The 25,191-nt window shown below is 46.5% G+C and overlaps 1 protein-coding gene across 1 annotated transcript; it reads right to left on the bottom strand.

The window, feature by feature from the left end:
- Positions 1 to 15,877: 15,877 nt before the first annotated feature.
- Positions 15,878 to 24,977, bottom strand: LOC145529125 (serpin A12-like). The gene is made up of 4 exons (XM_081548856.1): positions 24,344 to 24,977; positions 22,403 to 22,673; positions 18,608 to 18,755; positions 15,878 to 16,069 (listed from the first exon to the last, which is right to left on the bottom strand). Exons 1-4 carry the CDS (start codon positions 24,975 to 24,977, stop codon positions 15,878 to 15,880), a joined length of 1,245 nt encoding a protein of 414 aa, XP_081404982.1.
- Between the last annotated feature and the right edge of the window lie 214 nt (positions 24,978 to 25,191).

Raw genomic sequence — 25,191 nt, 5'->3', positions numbered from 1 at the left:
CCATCTATTTGCCATGAAGTGATGGGACTGGATGATGCCATGATCTTAGTTTTCTGAATGTTGAGCTTTAAGCCAACTTTTTCATTCTCCTCTTTCACTTTCATCAAGAGGCTCTTTAGTTCTTCGCTTTCTCCCATAAGGGTGGTGTCATCTGCATATCTGATGTTATTGATATTTCTCCCAGCAATCTTAATTCCAGCTTGTGCTTCATCCAGCGCAGCATTTATCATGATGTACTCTGCATATAAGTTAAATAAGCAGGATGAAAATATACAATCTTTACGTACTCCTTTCCCTATTTGGAACCAGCCTGTTGTTCCATGTCCAGTTCTAACTGTTGCTTCCTGACCTGCAAAAGGAAGGAACAGGTTTCTCAAGAAGCAAGTCAGATGGTCTAGAATTTTCCACAGTTTATTGTGATCCACACAGTCAAAGGCTTTGGCATAGTCAATAAAGAAGAAATAGATGTTTTTCTGGAACTCTCTTGCTTTTTCGATGATCCTGCAGATGTTGGCAATTTGATCTCTGGTTCCTTTTCCTTTTCTGAAACCAGCTTGAACATCTGGAAGTTCACGGTTCATGTATTACTGAAGTCTGGCTTGGAGAATTTTGAACATTAATTTACTAGCGTGTGAGATGAGTGCAATTGTGCAGTAGTTTGAGCATTCTTTGGCATTTCTTTTCTTTGGGACTGGAATGAAATCTGACCTTTTCCAGTCCTGTGACCACTGCTGAGTTTTCCAAATTTGCTGGCATATCGAGTGCAGCACTTTCACAGCATCATCTTTCAGGATTTGAAATAGCTCAACTGGAATTCCATCACCTCAACTAGCTTTGTTCGTAATGATGCTTCCTAAGGCCCACTTGACTTAACATTCCAGGATGTCTGGCTCTAGGTGAATGATCCCACCATCGTGATTATCTGGGTCGTGAAGATCTTTTTTGTACAGTTCTTCTGTGTATTCTTGCCACCTCTTCTTAATATCTTCTGCTTCTGTTAGGTCCATACTGTTTCAGTCCTTTATTAGGAAAAGACAAACTATGAATTATAATTTATAATTGTAAAAAGAAATTATAAATTCCCTTATAAATTAAGAATAGACAAATTATGTGTCAAGGGTTAATTCCCCATCATTGGGTCAGCCGGTTAGGCCCTGAATTCTCACCCTGCCAAGAACAGACCTGCTACAGCCACTCAGACTGAATAGGCATTCTTTATTTTTTTAATTTTTATTTGACTGTGCTGGGTTTTCATTGCTATGCATGGTTTTTCTCTAGTTGCTGCGAGTGGGAGTATTCTCTCTTGTTGTGGAGCCTGCGTTCTAGGTGCGCGAGGGCTTCACTAGTTACGGCGCATGGGCTCAGTTACCTCGAGGCATGGGGGATCTTCCCAGACTAGAGACAGAATTCATGTCCCCTGCATCAACAGGCGGATTCTTAACCACTGGACCACCAGGGAAGCCCAGGAAGGCATTCTTAATAACTTGAGGAAGCTTATCCCTTCTTCTGCATTTAACAAGACTGTCATTAGGTATATCTAAAACACAGAAGTTAACAAAGAGGCCTTTTTCCACCTAGGGATTTTCAACTTTCCCAAAGAAGACCAAAGTCTTTGTGGCTTTGGTTACAGCCAGCAGTATGAAGGGCCTGTTGAAGGAGATGGTAGGATAAAGGGGGCCATCCTTTGACTGCACAATGAGCTCGGTAGTGTTGGCATCTGTGGCCTGTATCCCCTCCTCGCTGATGTCCAGCACAGCCTTGTGGGCCACTTGCCAAGGGAAAAATAAACATCAGCAATTCCCATGCAGACACCTTTATTTACTGAGTTTTGGTGTTTCATCTATGAATGGGGACACTCCCACAAGAGGCTCCAAGGTGATATGTGGCATTAGGTTTGCCCAACTAATTGCAGCTGTGGTGGTTACTGGTCAGTTGGCTCTGAAGTTCAGAGTTAAATGGTTACAAATACAGACTGAAAAGACCTAGTTTTGAGCAATTGCAATTGCTACCATTGTTGTACAGGAAACCTAGGTTAGGGATTTCTAAATAGTGCCTCCCGGTTTGGTCAGGTAGGGAAGAAATTCATGTCCTCCTAAACTGCAGGGGGCCGGAGGACTCTCGACAATCACAATCTTTGTTTTTCTTTTTTTAGCTATGTAAAAAATTTTAATTTTAAGCATTGTTTTTTGTATGTTCAGAGAAGCATACCATGGGAAAGATCCATGACGGTCTTCATATTCCAGTGAGATCTCGCTACACTCTTTCCCTGAGCACCAGTGATGAAGATCCCCTTCTCTGGTCCAGGACCACTTCTGACCACTATAATCTGTTATTGAAATAAAATTTTAGGTTAGAGATCAGAAACCCATGTGGACAGGGGCTGGGCAGGTAACCCCCGTGAGATGAGGAGTGTCTTGTAAGGGCAGAGGGCACACGGAGGACCCGAAGGGCTCCCTCTGGCTGACCGCTCGGGCTCACTGAATTTGGCTTGGTGGCTTCTTCCAAGAGAATCAGAATCTAACACTTTAGATCCAGTATCTTACGGAAGTCAGCTGCTTTCCTCCCTCCTTCTTTCTTCCTTCCTTCCTTTCCTCCCTCCCTCCTCCCTTCTTACTTTCATCCTCTCTGCCTTCCTTCCTTTCGTTCAATTGCAGACCAAACACCACGCCTCCCTGACCCATGAGCAGTCACATGGTGACTTTGGTGTGAGCACCTAGGCTTTAGGGAGATGAGGTCAAATGCGGGGCGGAAGAAGGGGGTCAGGCAGCTGCTCATCTGCGCAGCTTCCTGCCAAGTAAAGACCTGACTCTCAGAGCCCTGTAGTTGGACCTTAGGAACACTTACTTAAAGAAGGATAAAGGATGCCTGTGTATCAGTGGTGTGTATGCTCAGTTGCTCAGTCGTGTCCGACCCTTTGCGACCCTTGGGACTATAGTCCACCAGGCTCCCCAGTCCATGCGATTCTCCAGGCAAGAGTACTGGAGTGGATTGCCATGCCTTCCACCAGGGGATCTTTCTGATCCGGGGGTCGAACCCACATCTACTGCGTCTCCTGCATTGCAGGTGGATTCTTTACCACTGAGCCACTGGGGAAGCCCCTATCAGGGGTATGATGGCCATGAAGCCACAGGTCTGGTAGCTGTGAGATCCAGCCTTACTTCTGTCATAGAGAAGTCATTTTTCCTCTTGGGGCTTCTATTTCCTAATCAATGAGATGAGGGTGCTCCACAAGCCAGGCCCTTCGGACTCACACTTACATACAATACGCTCCTCAACCAACTCACTTTGGAAACTTGCAGGAAGCCTGTCTTTGTGATTCCAGAAAATCAGCATTTTTGTCAAAGGCATCCTAGATGCCCATCTTTGGGAGGCTGGTTTCCAGGTCATAAGAGGCAGATAAGGAAAATTTTGGAATGAACACTTCTAACCACCTGTGAAAAAGAAGAAAGGACAGGCTGTGGTAGCAGCCTGTGGTGACCATTCTAGGTGGCATTTCAGGAGACTCTGCTCTTCCTCCAGGCACTGGTTGCTGCTAGAGAAGTCAACACATCCCAGATAACAACCTACGTTGCTTTGGAAGTAAACCTCGTGGATGAGCAAGTCCAGCTTTGAAGATCAGTTCAGTTCAGTTCAGTTGCTCAGTCATGTTCAACTCTTTGTGACCCCATGGACTGCAGCACACCAGGCTTCCCTGTCCATCACCAACTCCTGGAGCTTGCTCAAACTCATGTCCATAGAGTTGGTGATGCCAACCAACCATCTCATCCTCTATCGACCCCTTCTCTTCCTGTCTTCAATCTTTCCCAGCATCAGGGGCTTTTCTAAGCAGTCAGTTCCTCCCATTAGGTGGCCAAAGCATTGGAGCTTCAGCTTCAGCATCAGTCCTTCCAGTGAATATTCAGAGTTGTTTTCGTTTAGGATTGACTGGCTTGATCTCCTTGCTGTCCAAGGGACTCTCAAGATTCTTATCCAACACCACAGTTCAAAAGCATCAATTCTTTGGCATTCAGCTAAAATTTGAGAAATCTTTTTGATGAATGAATAAGTACTTTAGGAAACTGCAAATTTCTCTCCATTTCCATTTATCTGATTCGGCAATTTTTTGTTTCACAGTTTTGTGTCTGTTTGATGAGGATCCTTACAGCCCCCTCTTCTGAATTTAAATACTACTTGTCAACTAGATCCTTTCCATAGGCTTTTCAAAAAATTATTTATTTATTTTCTTTTACTGAAGTATAGTTGATTTAAAATGCTGTTTGTGTTAGTTTCAGATGTTCATCAGAGTGATTCAGTTATGCATAGATGTATATTTTTTTTCCAGATTCTTTTCCCTTATAGGTTATTTTGAGATTATGAATATAGTTCAGTGTGCTATGCAATAGGTCCTTGTTGGTTATGTATCTTGTTGGTGTGTATATTAATCCCAAACTCTTAATTTATCCCTACCCACCCCTTTTGGTAACCATTGTTTTTGTTCAGTCACTCAGTTGTGTCCGACTCTTTGTGACCCCATGGACTGCAGCACGCCAGGCTTCCCTGTCCTTCACCATCTCTTGGAGTTTGCTCAAACTCATGTCCATTAAGTCGGTGATGCTGTCCAACCACCTCATCCTCTGCTGCCCCCTTCTCCTTTTGCCTTCAATCTTTTCCAGATTGAAGGGTCTTTTCCAATGAGTCAGCTCTTCACATTAGGTGGCCAAAATATTGGAGCTTCAGCTTCAGCATCAGTCCTTCCAATGAATATTCAGGGTTGATTGGTAACCATAAGTTTGTTTTAAAATATGCTCAAGTCTTGTCCAGTAAGACAATCTGCTACCAACAACAACACATTCCCTTCCAGCCAGTGCTCTGTCTCCGTCCTCTCCGTCATGGCCCAAATCCACAGGAACTGTGTATTCATGGTCTCACCTCTCACTCACTCCTTGGTCCACTCCAGCCTGGCGTCTGGGTCCACAGGCCCAGGACCAGTCCATGAGCATACCTGATTTCTCATCTTACCTGACTGCCCAGGAGCCTCTGACCCTGGAGACCACACTTAGCCCTTAAGCAGTCCCTGCCCTTGGCCCTGGGACACCACCTCCTCCTGGGTTTCTCTCTCTGCTCCTCTTCCTGGTCCCCTCTGCTAGTCCCTCTTCTCCTCCACGTCCCCATGTGTTGGCAAGCCCTTCAGCATCTGTGCTTGGTCATGTTGCCCTCCTCACCTTAATATCTCTGTTTTTTTTTTACCCAGCTGATTTCATCACACCCACAGTTTCACTACTAAGATTCAAATCACTCATTACTTTCGATCTCCATTTCATCTGAACTTCATGTATCTAACCACCTACTTGATATCTCCTTCTGATGTTACAAGTGAACCTTAAGCTCAATATGACCCAAATGGGACTGACACTCTTTCCCAAACACCCTCTCCCAAGGAAAGTTACAACTGAAACTTCCTTTCAACATCTCCATCCATGCCACCACCACTCAGCTAGCTGTTCAAACACAGGATTTGTCCTTGAATCTCCTTCTTCCTCATTCTCCTTGACAACACATCACTTACCTAGTTAAATGTACCCATTCTGAAGGGTGATACTGACTGGAAATGAGCAAAAGAGTTTTTTTTTTTAGGGTCTTAATTAAGGTGATCATTCCACAGTTTTGTGAGTAATTTTCACTGTCAAAATCAATACTATACAACATAGAGGAAGACAATAAAATCTAGATAAAAAATTATGATGCCACAATGTCTAGCATCCAATCAAAAAAGCTAAATATTCTAAGAAATGGGAAAATGTTACCCATGTCCAGAAGAAAAAAATCAGTCAATAGAAACAGATGCAGACATGACTGAAATTATGGAATTAACAGACAAAGACTTTAAAACAGCTGCTTGTGTGTATTAGTCACTCAGGAGTGTCTGACTCTTTGAGACCCCGTGGACTATAGCCCGCCAGGCTCCTCTCTCCTAGGGATTCTCCAGGCAGGAATACTGGAGTGAGTAACCATTCCTTTCCCCAAGGGGTCTTCCCAACCCAGGGATCAAACTCAGGTCTCCTACATTGCAGGCAGAATCTTTACCTTCTGAGCTACTGGGGAAGCTTTTACAATAAAGCATGATATAATGTGAGAAAAAACAAATATATGAAAAGAATCAAATTGACCTTTTAGAGATGAAAAATTCAGTATCTGAAATGAAAAATTGGCTGGCTAGCCTTATGAGAAAATTTAAATTATAGAGATCAGCAAGCTTGAAAACGGAGCAGTAAGAGAAATCCAGACTGATGAGAGCAAACTGGTGGAAAAAACAAGAGGCCCAGTGACCCGTGGGACAAAATCAAGTGGCCTAACAGTCTTGTAATTGTAATCTAGGCAAAAACTGGGTATGAGAAGACAAGAGAAGCTTTGAAGAAATAATTGCAAGAAATGCTGTGTAATTTGCCTATACCTAAGTAAACTATACCTAAGTAAAAAAGACTAAATGCAATAAAATGAAATGAAGGCAGCCCTGCCATTTTTTTCCTTGTGCTGTATGATCACACATGACTGTCCATCTGTCTAGATTGCCCTGGCCATTCTCCCCACCTGACAAACTCCTTTTCATCCTTCTAGCTCCAGTTCCAAATCGCCCGGTCACCACGTATTTCTGGATCCCACAGAACGTTTGCCCCTCCTTTTACAAACCCCTGGAGCAAACCATAGTGATTTACCTTCCTGTGTGTCTGTCTCCCTGGTTAGAGAGTCTGGACCTTTTGTGGCTTCCTCTAGGGCAGGGAATGTGATCAGGGAGTAATGGGGAGAAGACTAAAGGGGAATATAAAGATGGTAGAGGCTGTGGATGGGAAGATGGGAGCCCCGAGGGCCAAGGTCTGCTGACTCACCCACACCCAGGGACTTCTGAACCATAAAGAAGGCTGATTACTGAAGAATTGATGCTTTTGAACTGTGGTGCTGGAGAATACTCTTCAGAGTCCCTTGGACAACAAGATCAAACCAGTCAAGTCTAAAGGAAATCAACCCTGAATACTCATTGGAAGGACTGATGCTGAAACTGAAGCTCTGATACTTTGGCCACCTGATGCGAGAAAAGCCAGCTCATTGGAGAAGACCCTGATGCTGGGAAAGACTGAGGGCAGGAAGAGAAGGGGACAACAGAGGATGAGATGGTTCGATGGCATCACTGACTCACTGGACATGAGTCTGAGCAAATTCTGGGAGATGGTGAAGGACAGAGAAGCTGGGTGTGCTGCAGTCCATGGGGGTCGCAAAGAGCTGTACAGGACTCCGTGACTGAACAAGAAGAGCACCGGGTCTTTGCTGCTGTGCAGGGACTCTCTCCAGTTTCGGGGAGCAGGGGCTACTTTCTGGTGGCAGTGTTCGGGCTTCCCATCGTGGTGGCTTCTCTTACTGTACAGTATGGGCTCCAGGCTGTGGGGGCTTCAGTAATTGCAGCTTGTGGGCTCTAGAGCGCGGGCTCGGTAGTTGTATCACATGGGCTTTGTTGCCCCGCAGCATGTGGGATCTTCTTGGATCTTGGATGGAACCCATGTCCTCTGCATTGGCAGGCAGATTCTTAACCACTGGACCCCACCGAAGTCCTATTTAATGTATTCTTGCTCTTAACTGTAGAGCAGATTGGGTGCCTCAAGGCTGACCCTGCAACACCATCTTGACCAGAAGTGACCCTTCAGAGCTTCCCAACAAGGACCCAACGTTATCCACTGTGGACCTGTGCACCTGCCCCAAGGGGAAGGGCTCCCCAGAGCTCCCGGCAACCTCTTTTGCTACAACACTGCTCATTTCTTAGCTTGCCTGGATGGTCGCCTGACTTTCAGGAATCTGAGCCAAGCTGAGGGTGGAGATGGGAAAGGGAGGCAGGTCTAGACAGATGCTCAAGCCCTGAGGAGCTTTTTTTTCTGTTTGTTTCTGGTTGGTTTTTCCTAGTCCAGGAATCTGTGTCATTTGTTCACATCATGCCAAGAAAAACAACAGCCAAAATGTGACTCGTGCTGGAAAGGCAAGCAGCTTCCATGGGAGGGCACCCAGTACACTGCCCTACCAGTCTGGTGCCTTTAACAGGCATCTCAGATGTGGATGGATGCCCACCAGGTGCAGAGTAGATTCACACGCATTTCATCACTTAATCCCCCTCAAATGCCCTGTGAGATGGATACGATTCTCCAGGCAAGAATACTGGAGTGAATTACCATTCCCTTCTCCAGATCCCCACTTCACAGAAAGGAAAAACTAAGAGTTGGGCCCAATTAAGTGCCTTGCCTAATGTCACAAACCAAATGCAAGGCAGAGCTTTGAACTTGAACTTCAGCTTGTCTGACACCAGGGCCTCCTGCTCCAATCTCCAGCCCCTTGAAGCCCCTGCCAAAGTCCTTAAAGTGAAAGGCCATTAATTTACAACACAATACCTTGGGTTTGAGCCTGGAACAGACAGAGACATTAGTGAAAAAAACTATTGAAATCCAAATAAAGTTCAGTTAATAGTACTGTACCAGCTTTAGTTCTTTGTGTCAAATGTCTACTAGTTATATGAGGGCTTCCCTGATAGCTCAGCTGGTAAAGAATCCACCTGCAATGCAGGAGACTCCAGTTTGATCCCTGGGTTGGGAAGATCCCCTGAAGAGGAAAAAGGCTACCCATTCTAGTTTCCTGGCCTGGAGAATGCCATGGACTGTATAGTCCACGGGGTTGCAAAGAGTTGGACATGACTTAGCGACTTTCACTTTACTGGCTATATAAGATATTAGTATTGAGGATATTGGGGCCAGAGAATGCAGAAACTCTATACTCTATGTTCACAACATTTTTGTAAGTCTAAAATCATTCAAAAATTTAAAATTTATCTTAAAGAGAATGGCTAATCAGGCATGTAAGTTATGAACACATTCCAATGTTGGTCTGAGACTCCAGGCAGTGGGGTGTGGGGTGGGGAAGGTAACTTCCTTGCATTCACAGATTAAACAACCTCTGTGCTTTTTGCTCCTGACATGGACCCACACAATGGCAGTATCCTTCCTTTACCAGCACTGCTTCCTGATCTCCTCAAGGAGACAGTCTCTCCTTGGTTCCAGCGTGTCTTTACAGTTGTTTGGATGGCTGCTGACTTTCCTTTTCAACAAAGTAGATCAGACTTCATGTTCAGAGGCTTTAGGAAACAACAGTCTCAGTGGAATTTAATAACTGGCTTGGTTTTGCTGTATATTTTTATAATTAATTTATATTTATGTCAAGTTTTGGGGGGTTTTCTATATATGACTGTGATATTAATTTTTCTGTTTAAACATATTTTTTTAAATGTGGATTGACTTAAAGGTCAATCTGGGTAAATAACAGAAGGAAAGAGATGAGGACTCAGCCACAATCAGAAAAGGGGTTCAGGAATGAATGTAAGTTGGGAAATTAAGTGGAAATGGAAAGAACATTTCCCAAAGAGAGAGGATGTGTTGGCCTTGATGGCTTAAGGTCACACCTGAACACTGACCTGGTGACCCGGGGGGGTGGGAAACACTCTTCTGGCTGGGCCTGAGCCAGAGGAAGCCAGCCATGGGACCCTAAACTCTTACCTGGCTTTTCCACACCAGTACCCTGTCTGCGTGGGTGCATGTTAAGTTGCTTCAGTTGTGTCTGACTCCTTGCAACCCTATGGACTGTAGCCCTCCAGGCTCCTCTGTTCATGGGATTCTCCAGGCAAGAATACTGGAGAGGGTTGCTATGTCCTCCTCCAGGGCATCTTCCCAACCCAGGGATCAGACTTGCATCTCTTATATCTCCTGCATTGGCAGGCAGGTTCTTTACCACTAGGGCCATCTGGGAAGCCTGGCACCCTGCCTGACACAGACTTAAACGCTCAAAAACTATTTGTTGACTAAAGGCGTGGAAGAATGAATATGCAGATAAAGCTCTGGAGTTTGTTCGATTTCCAATACGAGTGTGAAAGTATTGTTTGAGATAGCAGGTCCTTGGGGGACCATCCAGGGACACCCCATCATGGCACAAATGGGAAACACAGGGCTGGGAAGAAGAAGGTGTTTGCCTGAACCACACAGTGTGCGGGAAGAGCAGGGCTGGGAAGGAGCTTCTCACCTGTGATTATCCTTGCCAGCACGCCAGCCTGTCACTTCCAGTGTGTGACCACACGAATGGCTTCCGCCCGGGCAGACAGGAAGCCAGCCTCCTGACACCCGGCGGGCACTTGAAAAGCCATCTGCTCGGAAGCTGCCCGAAGCCTTTCTGCATTACTCGGAAGGTCAAGTTGGATCACATCCCAGGGTCCTTCCTACTCTGGGATTGTGATGTCGGGCACTTCTATCCTCGGTGGAGGATGGAGGCTACTCACTCTCCTCTCGAGGAGTACACCCATCTGTGGGCATCTTCTGGCTCAGAAGGCTCCAGGCACTGCCTCACAGACCAAGGAAAGGAGCATCTCAGGGGTGTCATCTTCCCAAAGAGGGCAAACTCACCACCACTGTCCCTCCAATCACCCTGACCTGCTCTACGCAATGTTCTTATTTACTTATTACTCGTGCTGTTTATGATCTGCCTCTGCCTCCAAGCCTGGAACTCCTGCAAGGGCAAGGAGTTTGGTATATTTTGTTTATTGATATGTCCCAGTCCCTAGAACAGTCCCTGGCACCGAGTAGACACGGCAAATATTTGTTGGATGGATGAATGGCTGGCTGCTGGCTGGACAAATGTTCCAGAGTTCCAACTCTGTGGCTTTCTAGCTGTGGGAATTTGGGCAGATTAAGCGATCTTGAGCCTCAGTTTTCTCATCTGTAAAATGGAATGGCCATACTAACTTGAAGAGTTGGGGTGACAGGGGTTTGGGGCAGGTCCTATTCAGTGCCGGGCTCCTAAGAGGCATTTAAACATATTCATTTGCTCATGAGGTCTGTCAGTCCACAAACATGTGGCCTGGTGAGGCCTACGTCGGAGTCAGTCTTTTCTAGAAAGATGAGTAACACGCTGAAAGGAACTGCGGGAGGCGGAGAGTATGGGAAGCACGGGGAGTGTCTGGGAGGGGTGGGATGGCAGGAACAGAGGCTAGAGGGGGTGACACACAGGGTGTGTTCCGCAGATCCATGTGAAGAAGAGGCCTGGACGAGCCCCGTGATGGGCCTGCCAGGCGGGCTAAGGCACATGGCCTTCCCTGTCTGCGGAGGGGAGAGCTCGGGAAGGGGCTGGCCGTGTCTGGAACATGGGCGATGACTGAGGTGTTCCTTCTCTTCAGCAAACATGTGCTGGGCATCTTCTTCATATCATGCATTAGCACGTGGGCCCTGGGGACTCAGAGATGCCCAGTCTGCAGCCTTAGGGACACTTACGACACAGAATCTGTCTGGGTCACCCTCTAACTTAACACCTGCTGAAGTTCTCCATAGTCCTTCAATTCAAGACCACCATTCTCCCTGTAGCCCAGGAAGACCCAGTCTACCTCTCCAGCCTCACTGCCCACTTCTTCCTGCTTTATTTTGTTACTCTGGTATATTCATCTCATTTCAGTTTTTTGTCCACATCACCTTCTGACTTCAGGGCCTTTGCACACACTGTCCTCTCTGCTTGGGACAGTTTCCCTCTGCTCTCTACCACAGCCTTCCCTCTCTTGGTTACCCAGATAGAATTTATTTCTGTAGTGAAGAATGAAAATATGGCTGCGCTCATTTCACATGCTAGCAAAATAAGGCTTAAAATCCTTCAAGCTAGGCTTCAACAGTATGTGAACTGAGAGCTTCCAGACGTACAAGCTGGGTTTAGAAAAGGCAGAGGAACCAGCGATCAAATTGCCAACATCTGTTGGATCATAGAAAAAGCAAAGGAATTCCAGAAAAGCATCTACTTCTGCTTCATTGACTACACTAAAGCCTTTGATTGTGTGGATCATAACAAACTGGAAAATTCTTAAAGAAATGGGAATACCAGACCACTTTACTTGCCTCCTGAGAAACCTATATGCAGGTAAAGAAGCAACAGTTAGAACCAGACATGGAATAGCAGACGGGTTCTAAATTGGGAAAGGAGTACGTCAAATCTGTTTTTCCTCACCCTGCTTATTTAACTTATATGCAGAGTACGTCATGTGAAATGCCGGGCTGGATGAGCACAAGCTCAGTCAAGATTGCTGAGAGAAATATCAATAATCTCAGATACGCAGATGACACTATCCTAATTGCAGAAAGCAAAGAGGAGCTAAAGAGCCTTTTGATGAAGGTGAAAGAGAAGAGTGAAAAAGCTGGCTTAAAACTCAACATTCAAAAAACTAAGATCATGGCACATAGTCCCATCACTTCATGGCAAATAGATGGGGGACAAAATGGAAACAGTGAGAGACTTTATTATCTTGGGCTCCAAAATCACTGCAGACTGTGACTACAGCCATGAAATTAAAAGACACTTGCTCCTTGGATGGAAAACTATGATAAAGCTAGACAGCGTATTAAAAAGCAGAGACATCACTTTGCCGACAAAGGTCGGTATAGTTAAAAACCATGATTTTTCCAGTAGTCATGTATGGATGGGAGAGTTGGACCATAAAGAAGGCTGGGCAGTGAAGAATTGATGCTGTGAACTGTGGTGCTGGGAAGAATCTTGAGAGTCCCTTGGACTGAAAGGACATCAAACCAGTCAATCCTAAAATCAACCCTGAATATTCATTGGAAGGACTGATGCTGAAGCTGAAGCTACAATACTTTGGCCACTTGATGCAAAGAGCCAACTCACTGGAAAAGACCCTGATGCTGGGAAAGATTGAAGGTAGGAGGAGAAGGGGATGATAGAGGATGAGATGGTTTGATGGCATCACCGACTCGATGGATGTGAGTTTGAGCGAGCTCTGGGAGATAGTGAAGGACAGAGAAGCCTGGTGTGCTGTTGTTCATGGGGTCGCAAAGAGTCAGGGATGACTGAATGGCTGAACAACAAATAAGTGGGAAATCTTACAGAAAAACTGGGACAGTGACTGCAGCCATGAAATTAAAAGACACTTGCTCCTTGGAAGAAAAGCTAAGACAAACCTAGACAGTGTATCAAAAAGCAGAGACATCACTTTGCCAACAAAGGTCCGTATAGTCAAAGCTTTTGTTTTTCTGGTAGTCATGTACTGTTGTGAGAGTTGGGCCGTAAAGAAGGCTGAGTGCCGAAGAATTGATGCTTTTGAACTGTGGTGTTGGAGAAGACTCTTGAGAGTCTCTTGGACTGTAAGGAGATCAAACCCTTCAATCCTAAAGGAAATCAACCCTGAATATTCATTGGAAGGACTGGTGGTGAAGTTGAAGCTCCAATACTTTGGCCACCTGATGCAAAGAGCCAACTCATTGGAAAAGACCCTGATGCTGGAAAAGATTGAGGGCAGGAGGAGGAGAAGGCAGAGGATGAGATGGTTGGGTAGCATCACTGACTCAATGGACATGAATTTGAACAAACTCTGGGAGACAGTGAAGGACAAGATAACTTGGTGTGCTGCAGTCCATGGGGTCACAGAGTCAGACACAACTTAGTGATTGAACAACAACACCAGCCCTATTTGGAACAAAGCTGGTTAAAATAAAGATGAATGAAGCACTGGACATTAACCTTCATTTCTATTAATATTTGAAATACCAATCAGGATTTTATATATTATTAACTACATGAGGAAAAACACACCCTTATGCAGTTTTAATTAATAGCTATGATTCAAAACAGACATGCTCTCAACATTCAGAGCTTTTCCCAATTGTCATGTTCTCAGTGTCTGAGTCCCCAGGCTGGGTCAGACTGTCCTGTTACAAACTCTCAAAACACCTATAACCACCTTTCATTACATTCACTAGAGCTCATGGTCATGTACTTATTTGATTCATGCTTGTTTCTTTCATTGGATATTAACTCCATGAAGGCAGGGGCCAGGTCTCTTCGTATCAACAGCTAGCCCAGGGATTGCTGTCCCACGACTCGTTTCAGGCAGGATTGATTGTAACCCACGTAGGAATGGTGGGAAAATTCAGACCCAGGAGCCATCACAATGCATGGGAGGTGAGTACCTTATCGAACAACTGCTTGGCAGGCAAAATTCCATAAAGAGATTATTATGGATTGGGCATTGAAGGATGAGTAGGAGCTCATTAGGCAGGAGGTGAGCATGACCGTAGAGGAGATAGCAACTTTCAACACATGAGGAGGTGCTCAGGCTTAGAGGCTTTAGATGGCATATCCAAGTCACCCAGCTACTAAATGGCTTACCTTCTTGTCCTGTGTCCCCAGTGGCACATGTCATGGACTTGAGTGAATTCCTGGGGATTCTGGTGTTGCCCTGGTGTCCTCCCACACCCTAGCCCCCAGGCTGGTGCCTGGGAGATGGTGATGGTCAGCAAAGTGCTCCAGGGAGTGCTTTTACCCCCACATCTGTGTCCTGGGTGCAGAATCTCAACCTTCTTACCCTTCCCACCTTCTCAAACAGAGGCTGCTTACTCTGGTGCTGCCTGATCTTAGCACTTAGCATCCTAAACTAGTCCTCTCCCTCTCTAGGCTACCTTCCCTGCCAGCTTGTGTGGCAGTTGGGTCTCCAGGGCTCTGCAAGGGCCTGGGACAGAGGAGGAGGTGCTTAGTGAACACACACACACACGCCAAATGGGACAGGGCAGCTCTCTCACCTGGGACTGGATCTGAGGAAGGCAGTGACTAGCTGGGCCCCCGGGTCTATGTGGAACCCCCCATTTCCCGCCCCAGACCAGATGACACGGCTGTTTGCTGCCTGTCACTAACCACAAGGACACAGGGAAGTCACTTTGTCTCTCTGAGCCTCACTTCCCACATCTCTCATATGAAGGTCTATTCTGGCTGTGGACAGGGTAACTGTGACCAGGGCAGAAGAGGCATGGTGAGCTGTGAATTGCTAAGGAATGGAAACTTGTGCCAGCTCAGACTTCTTAGTGCCAAGCCAGTGAGGAGCCTTTCCTCCCTAAACACCTTCAGCACTGGCTTTGGGTATTCACCAAGGAATTGGGTGCTTCAAGAAACCCCACACGCGTACTTAGTCCTATGAACACTGGTGCCCTCTAGTGGTTATAGGCAGAGCCTGCATGGCCATGCTTTCCCTGGCAGGTGCACCCACACGATTAACTCTTCAGCTGAACTTGCTGACTGGCTCAAACCCCACGCTCTTCACGCTGTGCCTGAAACAGCGGCTCTGGAGTCAGACAAACCTGGCACTGAGTCTCCTGGCTGCTGCTACTCTGGATTGCATCTGCCTAATCCTGGACCAGCCCCACTCCTGTTTTGTCATCTGCCCGGATGCTTGGCTGAGCCCAAAGCTCCCATGGGAACCCCGTGCAGAGGATATCTGTGTAGCTCATATGCCAAACACCCCAAGCCAAGGGCTCACAAAGGGGAACTAACTTTTCTAAAGTGCTGTGCTAGCTTCCTCGGAGCTCTGGAGAAGCCCTCAGTCTTGGTCTAGATCCATAGGGAAACAGAAGTGTGGAGAGCATATGACTTTCCCCAAGACTCTTTGTTTCTGAGATTTGAACCCAGGTCTCCTTCACTCTGAACCCCAAGTGGGTACTCTCCTTGGTTCACAGCGTCCCCATATTATACTCCAACAGTCAGCAGATCTTGAGAGTGTTGTTTATTAAATCACAAAACCCCTCTGCCTACCAGGGGCAGGGGAGAAGGTTACTATCAACTGGGCGGGGATGGGGCGACTAATCCTGAAATTTGAATGGGCAGTGAGGGGGCTATAGGGGGAAATGGTGCCCAGAAGCCAGTGGTGCTACCTCTTTGGACGGTGGTGTGGAAAGCTCAGGATAATGTGAGACGAGATGAGAAAGTCCCTGTGGTCTCAAGGAGACAAAACGCATCCAACCCCAGAACATAGCTGGGGTCTGCAGGAAGTCGGGTTTCCCCCTTATCTCCCAGAAGGATTAACAATCTTTCCAAAGAAGAGCAGGTTATTCATTTTAGTCTCCCAGATCATCAGCAGGAAGCGGTGGTTTATCTTGACTTGAGTCGGTGTCTCCATGGGCAGTGTCTGTGCTCCGGAGCCCGCGGCCCCCTCTGTCCCCTTCTCATCCATCTTCAGGGTAGCCTTGTGCACCGCCTGCGGGAAACAGGAGTGGGCTCAGTGCTTGGAAAGCCACTTGGAGACCCTGGATGGGGGAGAGCTAGCAAGAGGCTGTGAAATGGAGTGCATGCATGCGTGCTAAGTCGCTTCAGTCGTGTCTGACTCCTTGTGACCCTGTGGGTGGTAGACCACCAGGCTCCCCTGTCCATGGGACTCTCCAGGGAAAAGTGCTGGAGTGGGTTGCCGTGGCCGCCTCCGGGGGATCTTCCCAACCCAGGGATCAAATCCTTTTCTCTTACTTCTCCTGCTTTGGCAGGCAGGTTCTTTACCACTAGCACTGCCAGGGAAACCCTTGAAATGGAGTATTTCCTGCCATATCAATAAACAAGGATGTCACAGCCATCAGCTATTCCGGCCCTCCAGATGGGACTTTCTGAGCCTGGAGGGCACTCAGGAAGAGCAATGCCTAGGATCCAATGATAATCAAGGAACTAAGGATGTGAAAAATCAAATCACAGGATGCTGGCCCCAGAGAGCTGAGATATATATGAAAGGAATGATTTCAGTGAACCCAGACTCTTGCATCTTCCCAGATGTAGAAAAACAGTAAATTCCTTAACTTGAAAAAGCTGGTTTTCCTTAATCGGCAATAATCTTTTGACTACCTGCCCCTTGTCACAAACTTCTATGTAACCTAACTCCTTCACCCCCCACACCCCTGCCTCCTCCGAACAGTTTTCTCAGGGTTACTTGAGATGTCGTCTCCCAGGCTTGCAGTCCTAAAAATTCCCACCGAATAAAACATAACTCTCAACTTTTAGGTTGTGACTATTTTTTTTAAGTCAACAAGGCTCAGAGAAGAAGAGGCCTCTGCCTGAGTTACCCAGCATGGCAGTAACTTGGCTGGTGCCAGTGGCCCCAGGGCTCATGGCTGTTCTGTTGTCATCAGTTAAAGATACTGAACAAGCGGATGCAGCTTGAAAGAAAAAATGATGCAGGAGAGCATCAGTTACAGGGAGGGGAGACAGAGGGATCTGCTATGTTTCCCAAGACTTGCAGGGATTCATCAATGTTAATAATGGCAGAAAGGCTGTGCTGAACTTTAGCTGGATGGGAGGGAGGTGAAGGCATCCCTGGCCCAAAGCATCCAGTCCCCTCTGAGCTCCTTACATCCTCCTGGTGGAATGTTAAGAAGGAGTGTGATTCCAGGGTAGCTGTTGGAGATGACTCAGGCCCCAGATCCACCCCAAAGGCATGAACATCTGTGAGGAAGTAATAGACACTGGAAAATTGATGGGCTTCTGTTAAATACTGATATATTTCACTCCATTCTGTTGCTGCTAAGTCATGTCAGTTGTGTCTGACTCTTTTCGACCCTATGGACTATAGCCTGCCAGGATCCTCTGTCCATGGGGTTCTCCAAGCAAGAATACTGGAGTGAGTTGTCATGCTCTCCTCCAGGGGATCTTCCCAACCCAGGGATCGAACCCGAGTCTCTTATGTTTCCTGCATTGGCAGGTGGGTTCTTTACCACTAGCACCATCTCACTCTATTCTACAGAACTTTAATTATTTTACTGGCAAATCAATAGTTGATGTTTACACATAGAATCACAGCTGTCAACTCCACCCCCTAGACTCCATGCTTTCTCACCTCCCAGCCTCAGGCTGGGGTGCTTTCTTCCTGAAAGATCTTCCTCCCACCTGTCTCTGCTTGCTGAAATCTTCCCTAATCTCAATGCCCTTTGAACCTAAAAGTAGGTTTGCCAGATAAAGTACGGATAAATTTGAATTTCCAGTTAAGTTTGAATTTCAGATAAATGATGAAATTTTCAGCATAAGTATATCCCATGCAATATGTAGGCTATACAAAAAACATTCATTCATCACTTATATGAAGTTTGAATTTCGCTGATGTCCTGTGTTTTTTTAAAAGATTTTTTAAAAATATGGACCATTTTTAAAGTCTTTATGGAATTTGTTACAACATTGCTTCTGGTCTATGTTTTGGTTTTGGGGGTCATGAGGCATGTGGGATCTTAGATCCCCAGACCAGGGACTGAAACCTAACCCCTGCTTTGGAAGGCGAAGACTTAAACACTGGACCACCAGGGCAGTCCCTGGTGTATTGTGGTCTGTCTGCTACATCTGGGCACCTCCACAATGTGGTCCTCCTGACTCTCACCAGCAGGCAGGTGCACAGCCTTGCTGGAGACCAAGGGGTCCTTAGCTTGCTTATCTCTACATTACATAGAATATGTTCACAACTTACTCCTCACAAACTTGGGTCAGTTCTAGGCCTGATGACTGCTCCAAGCTTCCATCCATTGTTGCATTGAATCAACCTCCAAAGTAGGACCAGGAGATTGACAGTTCTGATTTTGAAGACTAGAACCATGAGGCTTGGGAGGGTTCGTGATTTGCCCAGGACCATAGGCGGTTCGGGGCAGTTAGGCTTGGCCTGACTGGTAGGGGAACTCGTGGTTCGTACAGCTGCTGTGATCTTGTCTCTGGCCCGGCGCTGTACGAAGGCTCCCTGAGCTGGAGGGGCAGCGTCCCATCCAGGCAGGCTTACCTCACCCACTTTCAGGTTTCGGTGAGGGGAGATCCTGGTGAGATCACCGTGTTCCTCAAAGATTTTACTGATACCCATGTGGGAAAGCATCTTCTTCAGGTCGTAGTTACTGGTGATGGTCAACCTGGGCACAAGCACATCTGCGACCCTAGGAAGGAAAAAGGGACAAAGGTGAACAGCGGGGTGCTGCCGTTTTTCCAGGCAGGCTTTAGGACTGCTGGTGATGAGGCATCTGTCCTCCCAGCCCCTGAGGTCTCAGAACTTCCCTCTATCCACAGAATAGAGAGACTTCCTAATCCTGGACTTTTAAAAAATATTTAGTTGTGCCAGGTGGGATCTATTTCCGTGAGCAGGGATTGAACTGGGGCCTCCTACATCGGGAGCTCACCAAAGAAGTGTCCTGGGATTGTGTGTTAAAACATCCAGGCTCTCTGACTTGTGTTCTTATTTTTCTAGCAAACTGCCCGAGGCCTCATCCACAGCAATGTCCCGGAGCTTCCCTGTCTCAGGATCCCTCAGCGCAGCCATGGGGGGTCTCTCCACTAGAGCCTCAGCCACACCCATGCACTGAGTTGATCCCAACCCCAGCAATCTGATGCTAGAGGTAGCAAGGCCCTGAGATGAGAAGCTGGCAGAACTGAGTTCAGATCTACTCTGCCTTCCACAAACTCTGTGGTTGGGATCAGATGGCCTCACCTCTTTAAGCCATTTGTATGAAAATGAGGACGGTGACCATGGCAACCACAGACCGGAAGGGGGCTAAACTGCCTGCACGTTGGAGGCTCAGCAGTCAATGAGCAAGCAAGTGTTCATCCTCTCAGCCTTGAATGAGGCGCTTCAGCTCCTCTGTGGTAGGGACCTGGGTTGGCGTCCCCGCCCTGGGGTCAGCCATGCTGAGGTGCCTGTGGAGCCTGGATTCCTGTCCATGGGCTCATGGACCCTGTTTCTCTCTGCCTCTCCAAGGACCTCATTCCTGCCTATGTTTCCTTCCTCCTGCACAGTCCATAAATGGCTTCTACTGGACCGCCCTCAGGGGCAGACCACAGGCTCTAACAACCCTCATCCTCAATTCAAAAGCAAAAACAATTCCCTTGGCCTCTAGTCACCTCTCCAGCTTCCAGCCCACATCTTTCTTTCAGAGCAGAGAGAAAAAAAAAAAAAAAAAAAGACATGTTTTCCCATTGTTGCTGTTGTCGCTCAGCTGCTAAGTCCTGTCTGACTCTTTCACGACCCCATGGACTGTAGCCCATCAGGTTCCTCTGTCTGTGGGATTTCCCAGGCAAGAATACTGGAGTGGGTTGCCATTTCCTTCTCAGGGGGATTATTTGGACCCAGGGATCAGATCCGCAGCTCCTGGGTTGGCAGGCAGATTCTTTACTACTGAGCCACTAGGGAGCCCATTTCCATTATTGGCTCAAACCATTTTCCAGAGTGACCACTGACCTTGGCTTGTTAGAGCCAGCGGCCAAAATCAGGAAGTGGCACCTGATAGTCAATCCCTTTATGCATTTTGAAGCATTCCCACCCAGATCCATGCCCTCTGCTCTCCCCTCCATCCCTGGGTGCTCCTTCTCTCTTCCTTTGCTGGCTCCAGCTCCTCGCCCATCTCTTATCATTGTAGTGCTCCCAGCCTGCCTCCCGCCGGGTCCTCCTTTCTTTTTTTTTTCCCATCTTCTTTTCTATCTTTCTTCCCTCTTGGGGGATTTCATTCTGTGCTTTGGATTTTAACAACAACAATAGGCCCAATGACTCTCAAACTTACCTTTCCACTTATCTGTTCATTTGACACAAGCTTATTTAGTGCCTACTGTATACCAGGCTCTGTTCTACATGCTTAGATGCATCTAGAACAGGCAAAAATCCATGCTTTTGAACTTGTGCCCTACTAGGGAAGAAAGGCAATAAAACCATCACAACAAAAGGGAGACAAAAGAGTAAATACCTGGACTGGTAGTAAGTGCCATGGGAAACAAAAATACGGATTGACTTGGGGATCAGGAATGCTGGAGTAAAGGGAAAGTCTGAGCAAGCTTTCAAGGGGGCAAAGGAGTCCAGCAAGTTATTTTTCTGTGGTTATTATTATTTTTATTTCTGAATGAAATGGGGAGTCATAGTAGAGTTAGGCTTTATCATTCAGAAATAGAATTTCTCTCCCATGAGCTTGCAGCTAAATCTGGATATCTCAGATGCATTCTTCAATTTCTCCAAAGGTTTGTTCCCATGTGAAGGAAACTCTGTTGGTTCACTTATCACTCATGGACAGCCCAGCTCAGTTCTAGCATCGTCTCTGCCTCTCTTAGAACCCTCCTCCACTCCTGACAGCATGTTGGGCATGGCAGAGGTTCTCAACAAAGGCCTTTTGGATGGAGGATGATGGTGGAGTCAAGGTGGAAGAGAAAGCAAAAGGACTAAGGAGAAGGATATCCTGACATTGTTTCTACCACAGTGGAAGCTTCCCTTTCCATCTCATAGACCCACTGAAATGAAGCAGGACCCAATGGTCTCTTCCCTGCACGTCCTCCACCTGCTTTTTGTCTGTGGGGAATCTTTAGCCAAAGAATAAGTTTAATCAGAAAAGTGAGAAAATGAAGAAACAAAGGAAGGCAGTCATATGAGACCAAATAATGATAGTTTAATCATTAAGCAAGGTCAAGGACTTTTAGTTCCTCCTCAAGTGTTCAGATAATATTCTGAACCATACCCTCCGAGCTGTCTTGTAGATACTGACACTCTTACCAGGTAGAAGTTAACTACATGATGATCAGACTATAGCCATGACAAGTTGTCACAGTTCTGAGAACTGGCCTCAAAGAAAAGGGAACAAACCAACCCTGGAACTAAAGACTGTACTTAAAACAATCAAGATGATGATCAGACCACTGACGATCAATTTCAACATGACCGCCAGAGGTGACTGTGCTGTTTCTGCATGGAGCCCCCTCCCTCCTTCTATAAAAGCTCTTGGTCACTGATTGTTAATCGGCCTTTGGAAAGCAGTCTACCCTTCCTCCCACCCCCTGCCCCATTGCTGGCATCCAAAGTAAAGTAAACTTTCCATCACTTTGCCCCTTTATTGGCTTTTGAGGAGTGAGCAGCAAGAACTCTTCTTTTGGTAATATCACCATGTCTCCTGGCTGCCACAGAGCCTGTCCTAGCCCAGAAGCTTTCAAGGTGCCTTGCAGATCTACACTGACATCAAGTCCTCAGTTCTTAATTCTAGCCCAAGAAAAGCTGTCAGTAGGCAAGTGCCTGGGTGAGATTCTGGAGGCTTACCTTAAATCTGTTTTAATTTTATGTTTGAAAACAAAAGTATTTAGTCACTTCAGTCCCTCAACTATTATTAATACAACTTACTTGGCTCAAACTTCACTGGTTTCATTATGACACCACAGTTGAAAACATCCTATGTACAATGTACGACTAACTCACAGCTCCCTTTGACACCGCAAGAGTTTGTCCTCACAGTTTCCCTCTGCCTAGGATTCTGTCACTCCTCGTCCTTCCATATGTACTGCTATTCAGCCTTGAAGATGTGGAACCAACATCACCTACTCCATGAAGCCCTCCCTGACCACCACTGCCCACCAAGTTTGCTTCATCCTCTGGACTCGTACAATGTTTAAGCATCTACATTTCTATGACCTGTTTTCTAGCATACTCCCTACCAAAGGATAAATTCATCATGGAGACCAGAATGGGCTTATCCATGGGGTAAGAGCTCAAAAAATCTGAGAGAGGAGTGAGAGGAGAGGGAGGAAGATGGAAGATACTGCATATGTCAGGCACCCTCTTTACCTTCGTACGAGTAACTTCTTCCATCTGGCAAAAGTGTCCAGCCCCAGGGCTTCCTCCACTTGCTTCATTTTGCCCTCATCAGGAAGAACAAAGATGGCCATGAAGTCACTCTGGTAGGGCATTTCCAGGACGGTGCAGGAAAGCTGGTCATCACGCCCCACTTTATACATGCCCACATGGAACATCATGGGCACCTTCACGGTCTTGTTTCTGTCCAGAAGGAAATCTTCCTCTTTCGTTTCCTTTGGGTCAAACTCATGTTGCCACCTGGCTTAAGATTGAAGAAGAACAAAGTGACATAAGTGTCCTGAGGGGGAAGGGGCTACAGGATCCAGTTAACCATGGGGTCTCTGTCCCCACGGACTTAAAGAAGGGGTTTGGTTGCTCTGGTGTATCAGAGCAGGCGCACAGGAATCCTTGACCTCATGCCAAGCCCTGAACACTTCAGGTGATGTGAGCTTGGTTCCAGCTATCATTTATCCCAATAAAGCCAAGACCAGGGCTGCTGACTAAGAGGGGAACTTCAGACTGCCCCAAGCCTCAAGACTCCTGAGGCTGAGAAAGCCTGTGGATTCTGTTACAGAAGCAGACCCTGGATCACACTCAGTGGGGGCTATTTGGGTCTGAGTGAAAATTCTCATGTCTATTCTAAGTCAGCCCTGGAGAAGCCACTCTCATGTAGGACTGAAAAAACTAAACTAACAGGCTGCCCTTGGGAGCATGCTAAAGGGCAGTGAACTCTTAAAACTGGGTACTTTGAGTCTCTATGTTTGACCCTGAGAACTCTCTGATGACATAAACTCAGACCTGGGTCTTTTCACACTTGCTACCCTCAGAGCCCCCAATATAAGGCCCTTAGGTCCAAGTCCCCAAGCTCAGATGTCTGGCTTTATTGCTCTAGAAGGAAAACTTTGTTCAAGTGTCTCAACCTCCATGGGCTTCAGTGTCCTTATTTGTCAACTGGGGGTATTGATGGGAATCTCACAGGGCTGCTGTGAGACTTAGTGGGGAAAGGCAACACAGCTCAGTGACTGTGTGTAGTAAATGTTGAGTGGATGCTAGGCATCATTACATCACTGTTGCTATGGTTCTTGCTGTCATCTAGAGGATGTAGGGACTTTGGGAAATTCCTGATTTTCCTTTCGTCCTTGCTTTGGACAGTCTACCATTATCACTCCTGTTTTCCCCAAAGCCATCAACCTCCTTGTGGATTTTGGGAGAGCTGAACTTCCATATTCAGGACCATGTTGTGACAGCCCAGCAGCCTTGCCTGGTCCAAAGGATGTTGGCTTCTCATTCTCACCTATATTGGCCAACATTTTTGTGTGTGTGGTGTGAGTGGGTGTGTATAGTATGGTGGATGCAGCTTGAATTAGGGAATATACTTTCATCTTCTTTTTCAATACCTCACTTGAGGAGTCTATAACATGTGGTGAGAGGACCAAGGCACCTACCAATGTGATCACGGTCACAATGATCACAACATGATCATCAACATGGTCACCATCCTGGGCATCTACTTAGAGTGATGGAAAGCATAGCCATCAGGTCAAGAGAAGTGGATTCTACTCCTGACTTTCATTGGCTGGCTTTGTAACTTGGAGTAAATTAATTAATCTCTCTCTGAATTTCACTTTCCTGATCTAAGAAATGGGGAAAAGGGTGACACTTCAACCTCTACAACCAATGTTGTGTTAGGATAATCAGTAATTATAAAAATGCACATAAGGGAATAGACTTCAAAACATTCATTTATCATACATTTTCACTTTGAATCCCAATAACCACCCTATGAGCTAAGTATCAAGGTACTCCTTTTTCAGAAAGGAGAAGTAGGATTCAAAGAGAGCAATTACATGTGAATTCAGGGTCACAGAGCAAGTAAGCGGACAACCCATGAATTTAATTCAAGTCTGCATGCCAACATACCCTAAGCCTTACCTCGAAAGAAAATATAGTTGATAAGAAGCATCACAGTGCCAGGGTCTATTTTCTCGACTAGGTTGTCGATTTTCCCCTGGGTTTTCTGACTGACATAGTTATTGATCTGCTTCTGAGCATTTTCTGAGTTCCGGAAGTTGGTGGGGATGGTGTCTGCCTTGTACATGTTCTTGACTTCTGTCAGAAACTTCTGCTGGGGCTTTACCTTCTGGTCAATAAACAAGGCATTCCCAAGTCCCAGATTTTGGTCCTGGTTCCTGTGATTCAGCCTCTGGATGAGGTAATGGAAGCCTTCATGGAGATATTTCTCAGGGATGTTCCTGAAGTTGAAGCCCTCCTTGATCTCGGCCAGGGTGGAGTCCTGGGCACCCAGAGACAACATGGAGAAGGCCATAGAGATGCTCCAGGGGGAGAAGAAGATGTTTTTGTTGGGGCTGTTGAAGGACAGTTTCTTAAACAGCTTGAGTCCAAAGTCGGCGTTTCGCTTTGCAAGCTCCTGAGCTGTCCCCTTTCCCTTACCTTCTTGGCCCTGACTCACAGCTTCATGATTCTCTGGAGAGAAGATGGGCTTCCGAAGACCTTCCACAGTGAGGAGGCCAGCCAGAAGCAGGCCCAGGCCCAGGAAGGGGTTCATTTTTCTTGGAGATTGTCCTGTGGCGTAGTAGACCCGAGGTTAGCAGAAAAGAGAACAAAAGAACTCCATTACCCCTGTCTTATCCACAAGGAAGACCAATGAAAGAAGTGATACTGTGACCAGCGTGTGCTGTACATAGCAGTTCATAAATGCTTTGACATTCATTACAGCGTCTAGCCTTTGCAGTCACCTCGGAGAATAGAAATGATTATAT

This window comes from Giraffa tippelskirchi, chromosome 12 (genome assembly GCF_054371585.1).
Source record: "Giraffa tippelskirchi isolate mGirTip1 chromosome 12, T2T-mGirTip1v1.2.pri, whole genome shotgun sequence".
NCBI classification, from domain to species: domain Eukaryota; kingdom Metazoa; phylum Chordata; class Mammalia; order Artiodactyla; family Giraffidae; genus Giraffa; species Giraffa tippelskirchi.
The sequence above is the reverse complement of the archived record's forward strand: the minus strand, read 5'-3'. Positions and strand labels throughout refer to the sequence as shown.

Coding starts and splice junctions, on each gene's coding strand:
- LOC145529125 (XM_081548856.1), bottom strand. CDS start 24,977: ATGAACCCCTTCCTGGGCCTGGGCCTGCTTCTGGCTGGCCTCCTCACT. Junction 18,756..22,402: donor AAGAAGTTACTCGTACGAAG/GTAAAGAGGGTG, acceptor TTTCCTTCCTAG/GGTCGCAGATGTGCTTGTGC. Junction 16,070..18,607: donor GAAACCTGAAAGTGGGTGAG/GTAAGCCTGCCT, acceptor TGTTTCCCGCAG/GCGGTGCACAAGGCTACCCT.